This window comes from Nansenia antarctica (assembly GCF_963989245.1).
Source record: "Nansenia antarctica genome assembly, chromosome: 9".
NCBI lineage: Eukaryota > Metazoa > Chordata > Actinopteri > Argentiniformes > Microstomatidae > Nansenia > Nansenia antarctica.
In genome coordinates, this window is record NC_137679.1 from 11,421,937 (window position 1) to 11,435,796 (window position 13,860).

Here is a 13,860-nt window from a genome sequence, read left to right on the forward strand (position 1 = left end):
TTGACTTGTATGTGATGTAATTAAAAAGAGAGCTTTGTTGACATAAAGATCAAGAATTTAATAACTGGGATCTGTGATGACATGGTCTTCTCATTAAATGAAGAATAGTCACAACTTAGTTAGTTACTTACTTATGGCATTCAATACCTTAACTTAAGTAACCAAATACCACCTATACAGAGACAGATGTAATTAATGTATCCTCGAAGTGAACAAATTGTACCACTGATATACAGTAGTCTACTTTTCTTTTTTTTTTCTTTTTTTTTTTGCCCCTGACAGTGGTTTGCTGCTGTGGAATTGATGCAGTGAAAACACATCTAGCAATAACATTAACACAAATAGAAACTCACTTGAAACATAACATTGCGTTTAGCTGCTAACGTGGAAACAAACAAATGACGTTTTCCCTATTCTTGGCAGCCCGACCACTAAGGTGTTTGGAAATGTTGAATTTGAGTGGGAGGACCCCCTGAGATACTGCTGATGGAAGCTGAATGAGTGCAATGCTCTCTGTACTTACTTGATTTGATGTTAACATCATCACGTTCTACACTACCTTGTTCTTTACGTCAAGGTACTTTTGGAGTCCTCGGTGACGTGCATGAAACGATCCAGATGAAACCCCTGTTTTACCCACAGATATGATATATATTTGATTCATAGTGATTACAACCAATAAGGCCCAATCTATGCCGACAGCCATCGTTGTACCGATCATGTTCTGTATGTTGGACCTTTGGTTCTGATCATGGAATATGTCTACAACAGATGAACCGGTTGTTCTGGGATGGGTCTAGACTGTCTGTCTAAGCCTTACTTTGATGTTATTTTGCAGAACTAATCTTATTTGCTTAGTGTCCATGTGACTTAGAATTCTTAATGCTTACAGCTTCTTCTCAATCTCGGTCTAAATATAAAAAAAAGAAATTGGTGCTGTATGGTAGCCAAACTGTGACTAGCTGATATACTAAGTACACAAATTACCTTTCCTAATAAAGGCGGTAGAGTAGTCTTTGGTTATGTGATCTGTCTTGCCTACAACTATCTATTTGTTTCCTCATGTTTGGAGGTTTGATTTGATATTGATTGTGGTGGATTTGTGCTTAAAACATTTGTTTTAAAAAAAAGACTTCAGTTTCAAACTACTCATTGTGCTTCTTCAAGCAGATTCTTGTACAACTTCTTTCATAAAGACGTTATGCTGCATTCTAAAACTAGGTTGAAAACCCGTGACTTCAGCAGGTGGACTACTGTATGTCATCCTCCAGCAAGGCTAATTTCGAGGATGGAAGGATACAGATTTGCTGTGTTCCAAAACTACACAACTTGAATCCCTCGTCGTCTTCCCTTCAGGACCCTAGTAGGAGATCTATGGAAGGACTAGTTAGGTTTCCACTGTATTACTCATACCTATCCAGTCCTATCAGCAGAGGTTCCCAGGTATGGTACGTACGTGGTCGCTATTGGGACGTACAGTCTTTTAAAGACAGCTTTTGTCTCCCTCCCTAAGCTGTTCTCAGTGGTCTCAAAGTATTGTAGAGTGATGATGTGGTGAAGATCTGTTATTTGAACATACATTGAGATTCTAGATTCCAAGTCCAACAAGTGCTGTGGGAACACCAAAGATCCTGTGTAATGTTGACAATGAAAGAAAAGAAAAAAAACGAATAAAAATGGGATACTGTTAAAAAGGTGTCGATTATTCAGGAATAATTGTGGTACTTGTTTTGTTAGATTTGTTTGAAAGTCATACATGCATTATATCTCATGCGTTAAGATGTCTACTTGGTGATTGAAGTGGCTTTCACGGTCATAACCCACACAGGGAGATCTAGTTCTTGAAACAGTGGTGGTCGAGTTATCCACAGGAGGTGCTGCTGGCATTTCTACCCCTGGCTTGCTCTTGGCTGACAACAGGCGCCTTCCAGTCCGTGTTCAGGAGAGTAGCATGACGCATGATGTCACTGGAGTGCTGCCACGGTGCTTTACTGCGAGGGTAGGAGGAGGAGGAGGCAGAACTAGAAGAACTAATGGAGATCATCGGAGAAGGCATCTGGTAGACAAGAGCTCTCCAAATGGCATCGCTGCTGGGTGTCAAAGACTGAGTGATAGCTGGGCTTCCGCTAAGAAGTGTGTACTTGGCACCAGTCATAGAGAGGATTGACAGAAAACAGGCAGTCCAATTTTCCACATAAACTTTTTGGGGGGTATTTATATATATATATATTTGCCTGGACTGAACATTTGCTTGGATCATCCTCCAGGGAGTCATGCGATATGGATGGTACTGAATACACTGAAGATTCTAAGAGACTTTCTTTCAACTTCAGTGGTAAGTTTTCAATGAATTCCCGTCAATGTGAAAGTGATGAAGCTATGGAATAGAAGATCAAATATATTCAATGGGTAACGTCAATACCTCCTTAAATTGCTGATCTGATCTGACAGGGGAAATTACATGGAAACTACCATTTGCTGCAATGCATATGAATAGCTTTGGATTATAGACAAACCTCCCCATACACAGTAGCTTTTGGTAAATATACTGTAGGCTGTACTGTGGTAGATGATGTACTACTATAATAACATAGACTTAAAAATAGCCAGACCAGGGCCCAGTTGTTCAAAACCTTTAAACTGGATCAGAATGATCCTTGTTTTTTGCTAACCAGGATCAGATCTATCTGACTGATGTTGAGTAATAATATTGGGGAAATCAGCCAGCTCGATCTGATCCTGGATAGCAAGAAAGCATCAGGATCATTCTGAACAACTGGGCAAAAAATAAATAAATATATATTAAATAAATACATTAAATAAAATGTTTATTAAATATGTTGTTGCAATGACTAACTTTGTGTGAGATGTCATTTAGGTGTCTGACCCTTCATTTTGAAATGAATATTTCTTCCAACAGAGACATTTTGAATGCATTTGACAAACAAAACGTGTTTGTGTGACACTTTCTTCACCAGGCGACTCAGGCGACTCATCTGGTACTGAACCAAACGTCAGTCTGGTCCGTCCCTGTGGCACCAACTCCTCTGAGCAGTACAGGCGACCGGGATGCCCGTACAGCACGACCGAACTGGTCCTCATCGTCATGGTGACCGGCTCTCTCAGCCTCACCACCGTCCTGGGCAACGCTCTGGTGATGCTGTCCATCAAAGTCAACCGTCGCCTCCAGACTGTCAACAACTACTTCCTGTTCAGCCTGGCCTGTGCTGACCTCATCATCGGCCTGCTCTCCATGAACCTCTATACCCTCTACATCCTCATTGGCTACTGGCCCCTCGGTGCTGTGGCCTGTGACCTGTGGTTGGCCATGGACTACATGGTCGGCAACGCCTCGGTCATGCACCTGCTGATCATCAGCTTCGACCGCTACTTCTGCGTGACCCGACCGTTGACCTACCCGGCCAGGCGCACCGCCAGGCTGGCCTGCCTGATGATCGCAGTGGCCTGGGTCCTCTCCTTCGCCCTCTGGGCGCCAGCCATCCTCTTCTGGCAGTCCTTCATGGGGAAGCGCATCGTCCCGGAGGGGGAGTGCTACATCCAGCTCCTCTCCAACCCCGCGGCCACGCTAGGGACCACCCTCCCCTCCTTCTACCTGCCCGCCGTCGTCATGATCGTCCTCTACGCGCGCATTTCTCTGGCCAGCCACAGTCGGCGGACCGAGTCTGAAAGGAAGAGAGCGGCGCCCTCTAGTGGCCGACTGAGACACCGCAGGAGCTGCGTGTCGTCCCAGCCAGACGTAATCACAGAAACCGTGAATAGTGATTCGGATAAACGGAACGATATTGTCGAGGCTGAGTCCACCGTCTGCCCTAAGCAGCAGAGGGCGAAGGAGAGGAGCACAGCGAATAAGATGACCCCGCTAAGCGTCATCCATCACGGCTCTTCTACCTCTGATAATCAGCCCAGAACATTAATGTACACCAGCAGCTTCAGGACATCATGCCAAGCCAACAGGAGGAGACGGTTTGAGACGAGGGAGAGGAAGGTGACCAAGATCATCTTCGCCATCCTCCTGGTGTTCATCCTCACCTGGACGCCGTACAGCGTAATGGCCGTCGTGGGCACCTTCTGTCACTCGTGTGTGTCAGACACCGTGTGGACCGCGGGCTACTGGCTGTGTTACGTCAACAGCACCATCAACCCCGGGTGCTACGCGCTGTGTAACGTCACCTTCAGGAAGACGTTCCGGAAGCTTCTGAGGTGTCAGTATAACAACATAGGAAGGTAGGAGGCAGTGGCGGACTCAGGCTGTTTGAAGGGCAGGGGCGAAAAGAAAAAAAGGGCACCTACTGCACAACATGGGACCCCATCAGTGCACATGGTCACGTTTAGACCATTGGAAGGGCAGCCAATAGGGCACATCCTCTAATTTTGCCACTCAAAAGGGCACTTAAGTGCGACGTTTTTCAACTGTGGGGGCAATGGTCAAGTTTAGACCATTGGAGGGGCACCAATAGGGCACAGCCTCTCATTTTCGCCACTCAAAAGGGCATTTTTGCCACTCAAAAGGGCACTTAAGCGAGATGTTTTTCAACCGTTGGGGCACCAGGAGGGGCGGTCGCCCCCCCCTGCCCCTCTCTGAGTCCGCCAGTGGTAGGAGGTAAAGGACGGAACTCACAACACACTTTTGTGTTCAAATAAAATAAAATTCTCTGAGGAAGAGGCCTTTTATCGTTTGATTATTGGGAGTTCCAATGGGTGTTGTAAATATGTAAAATATGTTTGAATTGGGAAGACTATAAAGGAAATGTTCAACTTGTATTTCATTTCTTGTGATCTTTAATAAGGCATAGACTTGTATTTTATAAGTTATGCTGATGGATTTACCTTTAATGTTTTTTATTGTTCTGGTTAAAACTTGACATTAAGTTATCTTATACCTGTGTATTAACCTCTTAACGCTGTAATTACCTTTATATTACAGCCTCCTAATTCCACTTTTGTAATAACACAAACTGCTAAACTTTATTATGCACTTACAAAACAATTACTAAATGCACGGTGTAACAGCATATAAAAAAAATAGTTCTTACCATAATAATTCTGTGGTTACACCACCATTATAGGGGCAACTTAATGTGTCGGAACCTTTTCTTCTAACAGTTATTTTGAATAAGATGCATAGAATTCACACACACAAAACTATTTTGTTATACAAACAACAGTACAGTATTTAATTGTTGTGCTTTTATACAAACCTTATGTTGCAATGGCAGTGATTTCTACAGTTCAAAAAATACATTTTACAGAGGACTTTATTTTATTCTACATTTTGTTTTCTTGGATTTCCACGCATATTTACTTACAAAACCTATTACGCTAACATCTTCTAAGATATAACTCGTTGAATATATTCAATAATACCCTTGATCACTGAAGAAACAATTGTGTTTGTTGCTTTGATGTTAATTTTGTTTATATCTATAACTTTATCACTATCTATAGAAATTGAGTTCTTGGAAATGTTCAGTTAAAACATGGGATAGACTATGAACTATGATGGCTGAATTCATAGTTAGCTAGTGGAAATAAATGTTCACCTTTTACACCTTTAATCGAAATAAACATATAACTTCAAGAAAAGACACCAAGTTGAGTTTTTTGCCTTGAGGAGGACAGTTCACTCAGCTGCAGAGATGCTGGCTGGGTGTTTGGCAAGGGAGAGAAGAAGATTGTGCTGCTGAAGTAAGCCAGAGGTCAAAGGTCAAACCTGTGTCCCAATCCTCCAACTCTCTTTAGTTCTCACCCACTTTTGCCTTCTTTCCTGAAAAAAAAGAAAGACAGGGTGTGAATGAGTTGTGTAGTAACTCTTGTCAATGCAGTCATAGGCAAATGACACCTCTATTATGTTAACTTTAACATTTATTTTGATTATAGCATATGAAGCGCTTTTCTCCTGTCATTTTGTTATGAATATTTGTTGATGTATCGTCAAATCAGAAACACAGAAAGCAAGCCAGTGCTACTTCCCATTTTCAACTTGCTCTTGAAAAAAAACGGAAATGTTGAGCACTGGCTCGCTTTGTGTTTTTCTTATTTCATGATCAAAATATATAATATAGGTACATCCTATTCTGCAGTGTGTTGCATTGTCTTTCACGAAGTTATTGCTCTAAATTGAGGACAAGCATCCTTGTAAGTAACATTTAGAGAAGTCTAAGGTTGCATTGAAACCAGGCAGTTATTCCCTGCGTGGGCACTGCACAGGGTATCAGCCATTTTAAGGGAACAACAGCTGTACATGATACAGGAAATTGAAAAGTCTCCTGACAGCCATTGGTAGAGCTGAGTGAGGATTGCAGGAAAATGTTAATATAAAATTAAATTGTCGTATTTTCAGTGTGCATTGTTTGTACAATATACAGTCGCTATTTTGTCAAGCCTGTGTATGTATAGTATTTTCTGAAAGTAATATTCTGATATTAAAGATGACATAAATAAGGCCCTACCTGGCTGAAAGTGATGTAACTAAGGGTTGTTACTTGTTATCAGGGTGTGGAAATATCACAAAAAACACATGAGGCAAAAGTGGATGAATCGAATAGTGGTTTAAGTCATAGAGATCCAACGTACCTTTGGCCTTCTTGGGCTTCGCGGCGCACGGTTTGGTCACCTTGATGGTGTCCAGACACTCGGCATTGAACATGGCTTTCTTCAGGGTCCCTGACCGGGTCTTGGTGCCAGTAGCCGAGTCACACTCCCCCCAGTGGCCAAGCTTGTACTTGCAGTCAGCTAGAAAGAAAAGTCACCACATTAATCTATGTGAATGTTAATAATTACCACAGAATGTACGTACATACAGTGCTGTATTCAGATTTATCGGGGTGACCACAGTCAATGTCAAACATTCGCGCTCTTACGGAAGTCCTTCTTCCAGTTGCAGGGGATACTGCAGTCGTGTTTCTGGGTCTGCCCGTTGCACGTGGCTTCACGGACGCCAGCTCCACAGTCCCCAGAGTTGGGCACACATTTCCCATAGTGCATGTCGGTACATTCTGAGCCTGCTTTGCCCTCCTTGCCTTCTTTTTTATGACCTGGGCCTTTTTTATGCTTGTTCGCTTCTGTGGTCACCATCAAGGCCACGAGCAGCCACAGCGTCACTGAAAACACACCGTGCATTCTGCGGTGAGGAAAAAACAAAACAGAAAGATGTCTCGAGAAACAGGCAGAAGTTACGACAGCGGTCTATCATGCACCTGCACTGTTATCACAGATACAACTAATGTTATATTGTGAAATAGATTTAACACACTAAAGTAGAGCATTCGCCCCTTTTTACATGGAGAGTTATTGGATCACAAGTGGCACTTCACATTAGGCTAGCCACATCCTCTGTGCTGGTTAGACCTGTCGTGCTTAGAGACGATCAGTGACAAGAAGAAACCCCAGACTAATGACAGGTTAGTCATTAGTCTGGGGTTTATTCTTGTCACTGATTGTCTCTAAGCACGACAGGTCCAACCAGCTCTTCCAGGAACACATTGTTCTGGAAAGTCATGTTACATAAATGTGAAGGAACTAAGACACAATACACGTTTCCTTAAGAGTTTGCCTCATCATACAACAAACGGTGTGTCAGCAAAGCCCGGAGGATCATCAAAGATCCCAGCCACCCCAACCACAGTCTGTTTGAACCGATGCCGTCCAAAAGGCGAAGCCTATTCCGGAGTGCACTGCAGTTAATTAACTGTCCTTAGAAAATGACAGTTTACTTTGATGTTTTATATATAGCCTGCATGGTCCTAGATCTGTATGTGCTTTAACAACCAGACAGATATCTTCTAGTTTGTATTATAAAAATAAGTGAATGTATTCTGATATCATTCCTATTCGGTCAAAATATGGTTAACCTTTCTCCAATGATCTCATTGAAAAAAAAAAAAGCCCTCTTCCATTATTTGACGAAGGCTCAATCAACAAGCACAGCAGTATCTTCCCCTAATATGTGGGCCATGGGCACACCCTTGAATACATTAAATGTGTCAATAACCCATAAATCTCCCCCTTCTCTCCATTATTGGGCTGAAAAATACAGACTCCTCTTTCACAGAGAAAGAGCCTTGATTAAACGAGCCCCCTTCTTTCACACGTAACAGCCGGCGGAGCAAATCCCGTTCCTCTCCCGGTCCCTAAATGTGGAGGGCTTCTCCGGGTATAGGGCTTTTGTGTGAACAGAACAGGCTCCCAGCAGGCCCCCTCTCTGTGCTCCAGCCATGCAGAGGGGGAGGCCAAGCGCTGCCTGAAAGACCCCTTTAGAGTCCCCCTCAAAGGAATACTGATTCATTGGCCCAAAACAAAGCCCCTTCTTGCCTGTTTTCATTTCTCTCAAAAGCCCTAACACAGATCCCATGCCACGTCTTAGGAGCAGGCCTCTCCCCGGACCGGCTGAATATAAACTTATTTGCATAAGAAGACAATCAAGTCTTCAGATGAAGAAAAGAAGCGTGATGCTCCCTTTGGTAAATGCGAGGGCAGTACATTTTGAGAACTTCCTCATGAACTGTAGAGTTCACTCTCCCTCGAGAGGCAAACTTCATGAAAATCATTTAGGGATGATGTTGAGTGCAGATTTGTATGGATTTCTAGAACTAAATTATCATATCAACCAAACACTTGTGTAAACACATTCAAATTTGAATGAGTGTTTTTTTTTTAACTCAGACATGACTTGATTATAGCCATTGACATCAATGTTGATGCTAAATACCGGTAGAAAAAGGCTCTACCATCATGTTTTGTTGACAACATGAACCAAGACTCTTTCAACATTGATGTACATGACTACAGCAAAGAGACATGTTTGATCTGACTACTAAAAGGCTTCAATGAGAGACCACAATAGTGGACGTGAAGGGAAAAAAAATATTCAAGTCTTCAACCATCACTTGCCTATGTTCATCTGTGAAATGTAGGATTACCAAAAACATGCATTGTACCTTACACTTTCCCTCATCTTGATGCAATTTAGTTGAAGGAGTTAAATATCTAGAACAGTCTGTGACTATTTCTCAGTCCTTAGTGCATTTACTCTTTTGTTAGTGTTAAAGCAATACAAGTGCAAGAGTGTTGCTTTAATTGGAGTGAAATACACCCCTGAGCCTGCTTTGCGCAAACAATGAACTAGGCTTGGTGACTTCCTATAGGGCCAGATGAATCAGAACATTTTCATGGCTTTGACAATAGAAAATTGTCTTCATTGTCTGTTTTCAAATACCTGATGTTGAGAGTCTCAAGTTTCTTTATATGATTCGTGGAATTGCAATTCAAAAAGTGGGACTATGATGGAGAGACCCTGTCAAACACCTGGTTAAGGTGGGCTACAAGGAAATGATCCGGTAGGAATGCGACATGAAATATCGACATAAAATGACCTGAGGGAGATTGAGAGGATAGGCTATTTATCAACACACTGAAGGAAAAAGTACTTGGGCTCCGACTCCCTAACCTATACTTAGTATACAGTACAGTAATAGTAATAGTGTAAAAGCGCATGGGAGCTTTGGTCTGTGCGTAATAAGTCAAAGCATCCCTCGCTCTGAACATTCACAAAAACACAGTGAACAAAATGTTTATTATTTAATAATGAGAAATCATATGAGTAGTACATGAACCAAACGTTTAGCAATCATGAATAATCATAAACTAAACCGATAACAATTACAATTTACAATTAACTAGTAAAGTCGTAGTCTATAATAAAAGCTTCTAAATAAAAAATACATAATCAAACTTACTTTATTCTCACAAGTTGGCAACTTCACAGTCACTATACCGGCAGAGTTGTCGCTTGCTGTCCTGCTCCCCGACTACAGTTTGAGTCTACGGAGGCCAGTCGCTCTTTGGGGGGGAAACTGGTTTGGGATGATGACCGCGTATGAACAATGTTTAAATCAGCCACACCATGACATCACTCACCCACGTGGCATTCTCTTAATCCACATAATGAGAGGCAAAACAAGACCGACTGATTAGCACAACAGGGGTTTAAAGCCTACTGTAACAATTATTCCCATTATTTTTATTTATTTTTAGAAAGGCAGTATTTGATTCACATTACGTGAGCTTAGAATTATAAGGTTCTATCTCCGTTTAAGGTAGTTTAGAGATATTGAGCGTCAAAGTGTTTACATTCCATTATGTTCTATGAGATGGAACCTTTGTATTTGATTAATTACTAACTAAAACATGTCAACATTTAAAAAAATAACACCACACAGGCATTAATAAACACCTAATGGATCAGATTATGTAAAAAACAGAATTTTGACAAAAATGGAGATAGAACTTTATAATTCTAACGTCACGGTTATTGCTTTTCTTTTTTTTGTAAGGAAACGTTTCATGTCACAATCCAAGAATGACAGAGTGATATGGGGAAATTCTGGGGCAAGGAATGACAAGTGACCACGTCTATAGAGGTAGGCCTAGATGTGAAATCACCTGTTTGGGTTCTACATCCCAGCACTGAGGTGGGCTTCTTCAGTTATGACTGTTATTACACAACAGACCCAGCCAAGACCATAAACATCCTACATCTTTACCAAAGGAAGTTCACTAAAACCTCTCACCTCCCGAGGGAAGAACACCTATTTGATTAGGGAATGTGACAGTTCAACATTTTGTTCTAGGTAATAATTAGTCCAATAGATCATGTGGTGCTTTGTGCAGATCTGAATGCAGCACCTGTAGCCTACATGCCTAGCCCTGTTTGTTCCTTGTTGTTAACATTGAGTTGAATTATTGCAATATTGTGAATTATTTTGTGCTGTTTGAATTTAATTTGGAGTTTATAGTTATTTTAGCATGTTACATGATGTTTAGATTATGATTGTTAGAAGTCTGTCTATCCACTCTGTTCAAAATGATCACCAACATACAGTAGTTGATCCTATTCATGATTCAACTCCACGGAAACTCGGCTTGGAAATACATAATCAATAACAATAGTCTGGAGACAGCAGCACTATCACACTGCAACACACTTCTATATCTATAATCTTTATCTTACTGCTTTTAAAAGCACAATATTATATTTTCCCTAGAGGGCCTTTGTTGGTTGTTACTTCTTAGGGCAGTTTAATGGCACCACCACCCAAGGTTGTCCTCTCCCTCCCGGTCCTGAAATGGATCAGTCATGCGTTGCAGGCATTGTCAGCCTGTTGCTATTGGAGCCTGCAACTGAGAAAAAGTCACATGGAGGCCAAATTGTGGAAGAAGGAAGTCTTCCCCTGCGGAGTCCTACAAAGTCTTCACCCTTCACAATGGAAGACGAGACCAGCCACCACACTGGAGATCTCTACTCTTCCAAAACAAGGAATGAAACGATCAGCAAATGTATAAACACCAGAAAAAGAGGAGTCGTTCAAAAATAGAACACAAACAAACAAAAGTTATCCACAAATGGGTGTGTAAAAAACACACGAAAAGAAACAAGAACAATGTCGGTAATGTTTATATGTTTATTTTTCTTGAAATAGACAGTAATAAACAGGCTTGAAGAGCACATATACAGTACAACGAGTAAAACACTTTTTTTGGGTCTTTTTTTACATTTCATACAGGTCTGTCCATTATTTTGGTCGCTGTTTATAAATACAAAAATTCAAACATGAAATCTCTGTAATTACAATGACTGCATATTGGACAGTACATTAGTACAGTCAGTCACACATATTTCAAATGCTCATTGCTCATTTTCTAAACCTGAATTGCACAGCAACTCAAAAACTAAGCAATGATAGTAAGACACAACTAATGTTTTTGTTTTTTGTAGCCCCTTACAAAGCTAAGGCAGTTATAGAAAGGACTTTGATAAAGCAATCTACATTTCACAATAATCAAGCCATAATACTTGTACAGAGAAACTAAACTGATCTTGTAAGATACTTGACTGAGCAGTCAGGTTCCACACCATCTTAACAATAGTGTCTTCATAGGTTCTCATACTTCAATACTATGTAATCATGTAAACTGGCTAATATACGAAAGTTACTTATAGTACTGAAATTATTGACTGAAGTTGTAACTATGTGGCGTTAAAATATCAATTTTGTTGTTTTTCTTGATGAGAGATAGACGGTAATCATTTCACTTGTGTTGCACTGTGTTTTAGCATATACTATATTACTTGAATACTGTAGTAGTACACAATGATTTGAAACAAATTAGAAGTTGTAGTATCGCAATGTCAAGTGCAATAATATGATAATTCTTCTCCCAACCTTTGGGGAAAATACTGATCTTGTGATTTTATTCATTTTATGTCACATTGTCAAACTCTATATCGCCAATGTCTCTCATTCAAAATGTATAGTACGAGATTTAGCAGAAACAGTAAAAGACAAGGAATGTAACAACAAATGGTTTGCAGAATCAAACATGTATCATGGTTCGTAGTATATTAGCATTGGTCTACTACCTTTGGCGGACACAGGGTTGACTTTCTGATGTTTACCAAGCCCACTGTCTGGTCATCTGGTCACTCAAAATGCTAACAAGATTGATGCATTTTTACATCAAGGCCAAAGAACCCCTCCAAGAAGTAAATACAGATTTAGCTTATTTACAGAAACTATACATTGCCAAGTACACATTTGGAAAAATACATAAGATTTACATTTATGTAACAAATGAGACAAGAGTACAGAAAAATATTTCAAAGCTGTATTATATACACTAAATATCTAACTGTCAGATGTAATGCACCATGAGGACATCTACGCCACGAAGATAAAACACTAAGCGTTGGAGAGTGGCAGTGCAAAAACAGCTTTATGATGAGTTACTAGGATGCTTTTTTTTAATTTATTTTTTTATTTTAAATATTTGATCATAAGCAAATATGCAAACCGTTATCTCTATAAATAGCATAGTATATCATAAATAAGTCAACGTATCAGTGATAGACATGAATCTTAAAGTTAAATATCCAATGGTTGAACAAACATATTTGGAGTATAACAAACATAATTCGTAAACAAATACATCCATAAGTCACTAAAATTAAAAAGGAAATTATGAGTCGTCGACACGATATGGCGAAGCTACCACCTATCCTATTTCAAGCCCACGCGTAGACCAATCGTATTCTGTGATTAAAAGCAACCTCCTTTCTCTACATTCCTACATATACCATGTCATTGCATATGGGGGTATAAAATAATGAGGTTTATAAAGCCCTATTCAGATAGTTATTCTAGCCCTGAAAATCCCAATAGCGTTTTGTCATTTTGCACTTTTGATTTACATTCGGTTGCTGTGAAAGCTGTGGGCTTGGACCCATTTTTCGACAGAAGAAAAGCAGTTTCATGCACCCAAAACGTAGCACTGGACATTAAACAACTGAAGCATCGCGAGAAAGAAACAGACCATTCTCAACCCGGCCACACTGCCACAGCCCTACAAATAACGTCATTTATAATCCATGTCTAGGCCCCCCCCCCCCCCCCCCCACCCCATGAGACGCAAGGCTGGCAGTGAACGTACCAGCCTGGCTTATGATGACCTCACTCCCTTTAACCTTGTCGAGAGTTCCCTTTTATTAGAGAGACAGTTTGGCAAACGCACAGAGAGAGAGAGAGAGAGAGAGAGTGTTAGAGAGAGAGAGAGAGAGAGAGAGAGAAAGTTTTAGAAAGAGAGAGACAGAGAGAGAGACACAGAGAGAGAGACAGAGACAGAGAGACAGAGAGAGACAGAGAGAGAGACAGAGAGAGAGACACAGAGAGAGAGACAGAGACAGAGAGACAGAGAGAGACAGAGAGAGAGACAGAGACACAGAGAGAGAGACAGGGACAGAGAGACAGAGAGAGAGAGAGACAGAGAGAGAGACAGAGACAGAGA

The 13,860-nt window shown here is 40.9% G+C and overlaps 2 protein-coding genes across 2 annotated transcripts; one reads left to right on the forward strand and one right to left on the reverse strand.

Moving 5' to 3' along the window:
• Positions 1 to 2,280: 2,280 nt before the first annotated feature.
• On the forward strand, positions 2,281 to 4,249 carry chrm4b (cholinergic receptor, muscarinic 4b; the record flags this gene model as incomplete). Its single annotated transcript, XM_080539470.1, has 2 exons — positions 2,281 to 2,335; positions 2,979 to 4,249. 2 exons carry the CDS (start codon positions 2,281 to 2,283, stop codon positions 4,247 to 4,249), a joined length of 1,326 nt encoding a protein of 441 aa, XP_080395596.1.
• Positions 4,250 to 5,756: 1,507 nt separating this feature from the next.
• On the reverse strand, positions 5,757 to 7,140 carry mdkb (midkine b; the record flags this gene model as incomplete). The annotated part of the gene is made up of 3 exons (XM_080539471.1): positions 5,757 to 5,785; positions 6,595 to 6,753; positions 6,882 to 7,140. The coding sequence occupies 3 exons, from the start codon at positions 7,138 to 7,140 to the stop codon at positions 5,757 to 5,759; spliced, it is 447 nt and encodes a 148-aa protein (XP_080395597.1).
• Positions 7,141 to 13,860: the final 6,720 nt, after the last annotated feature.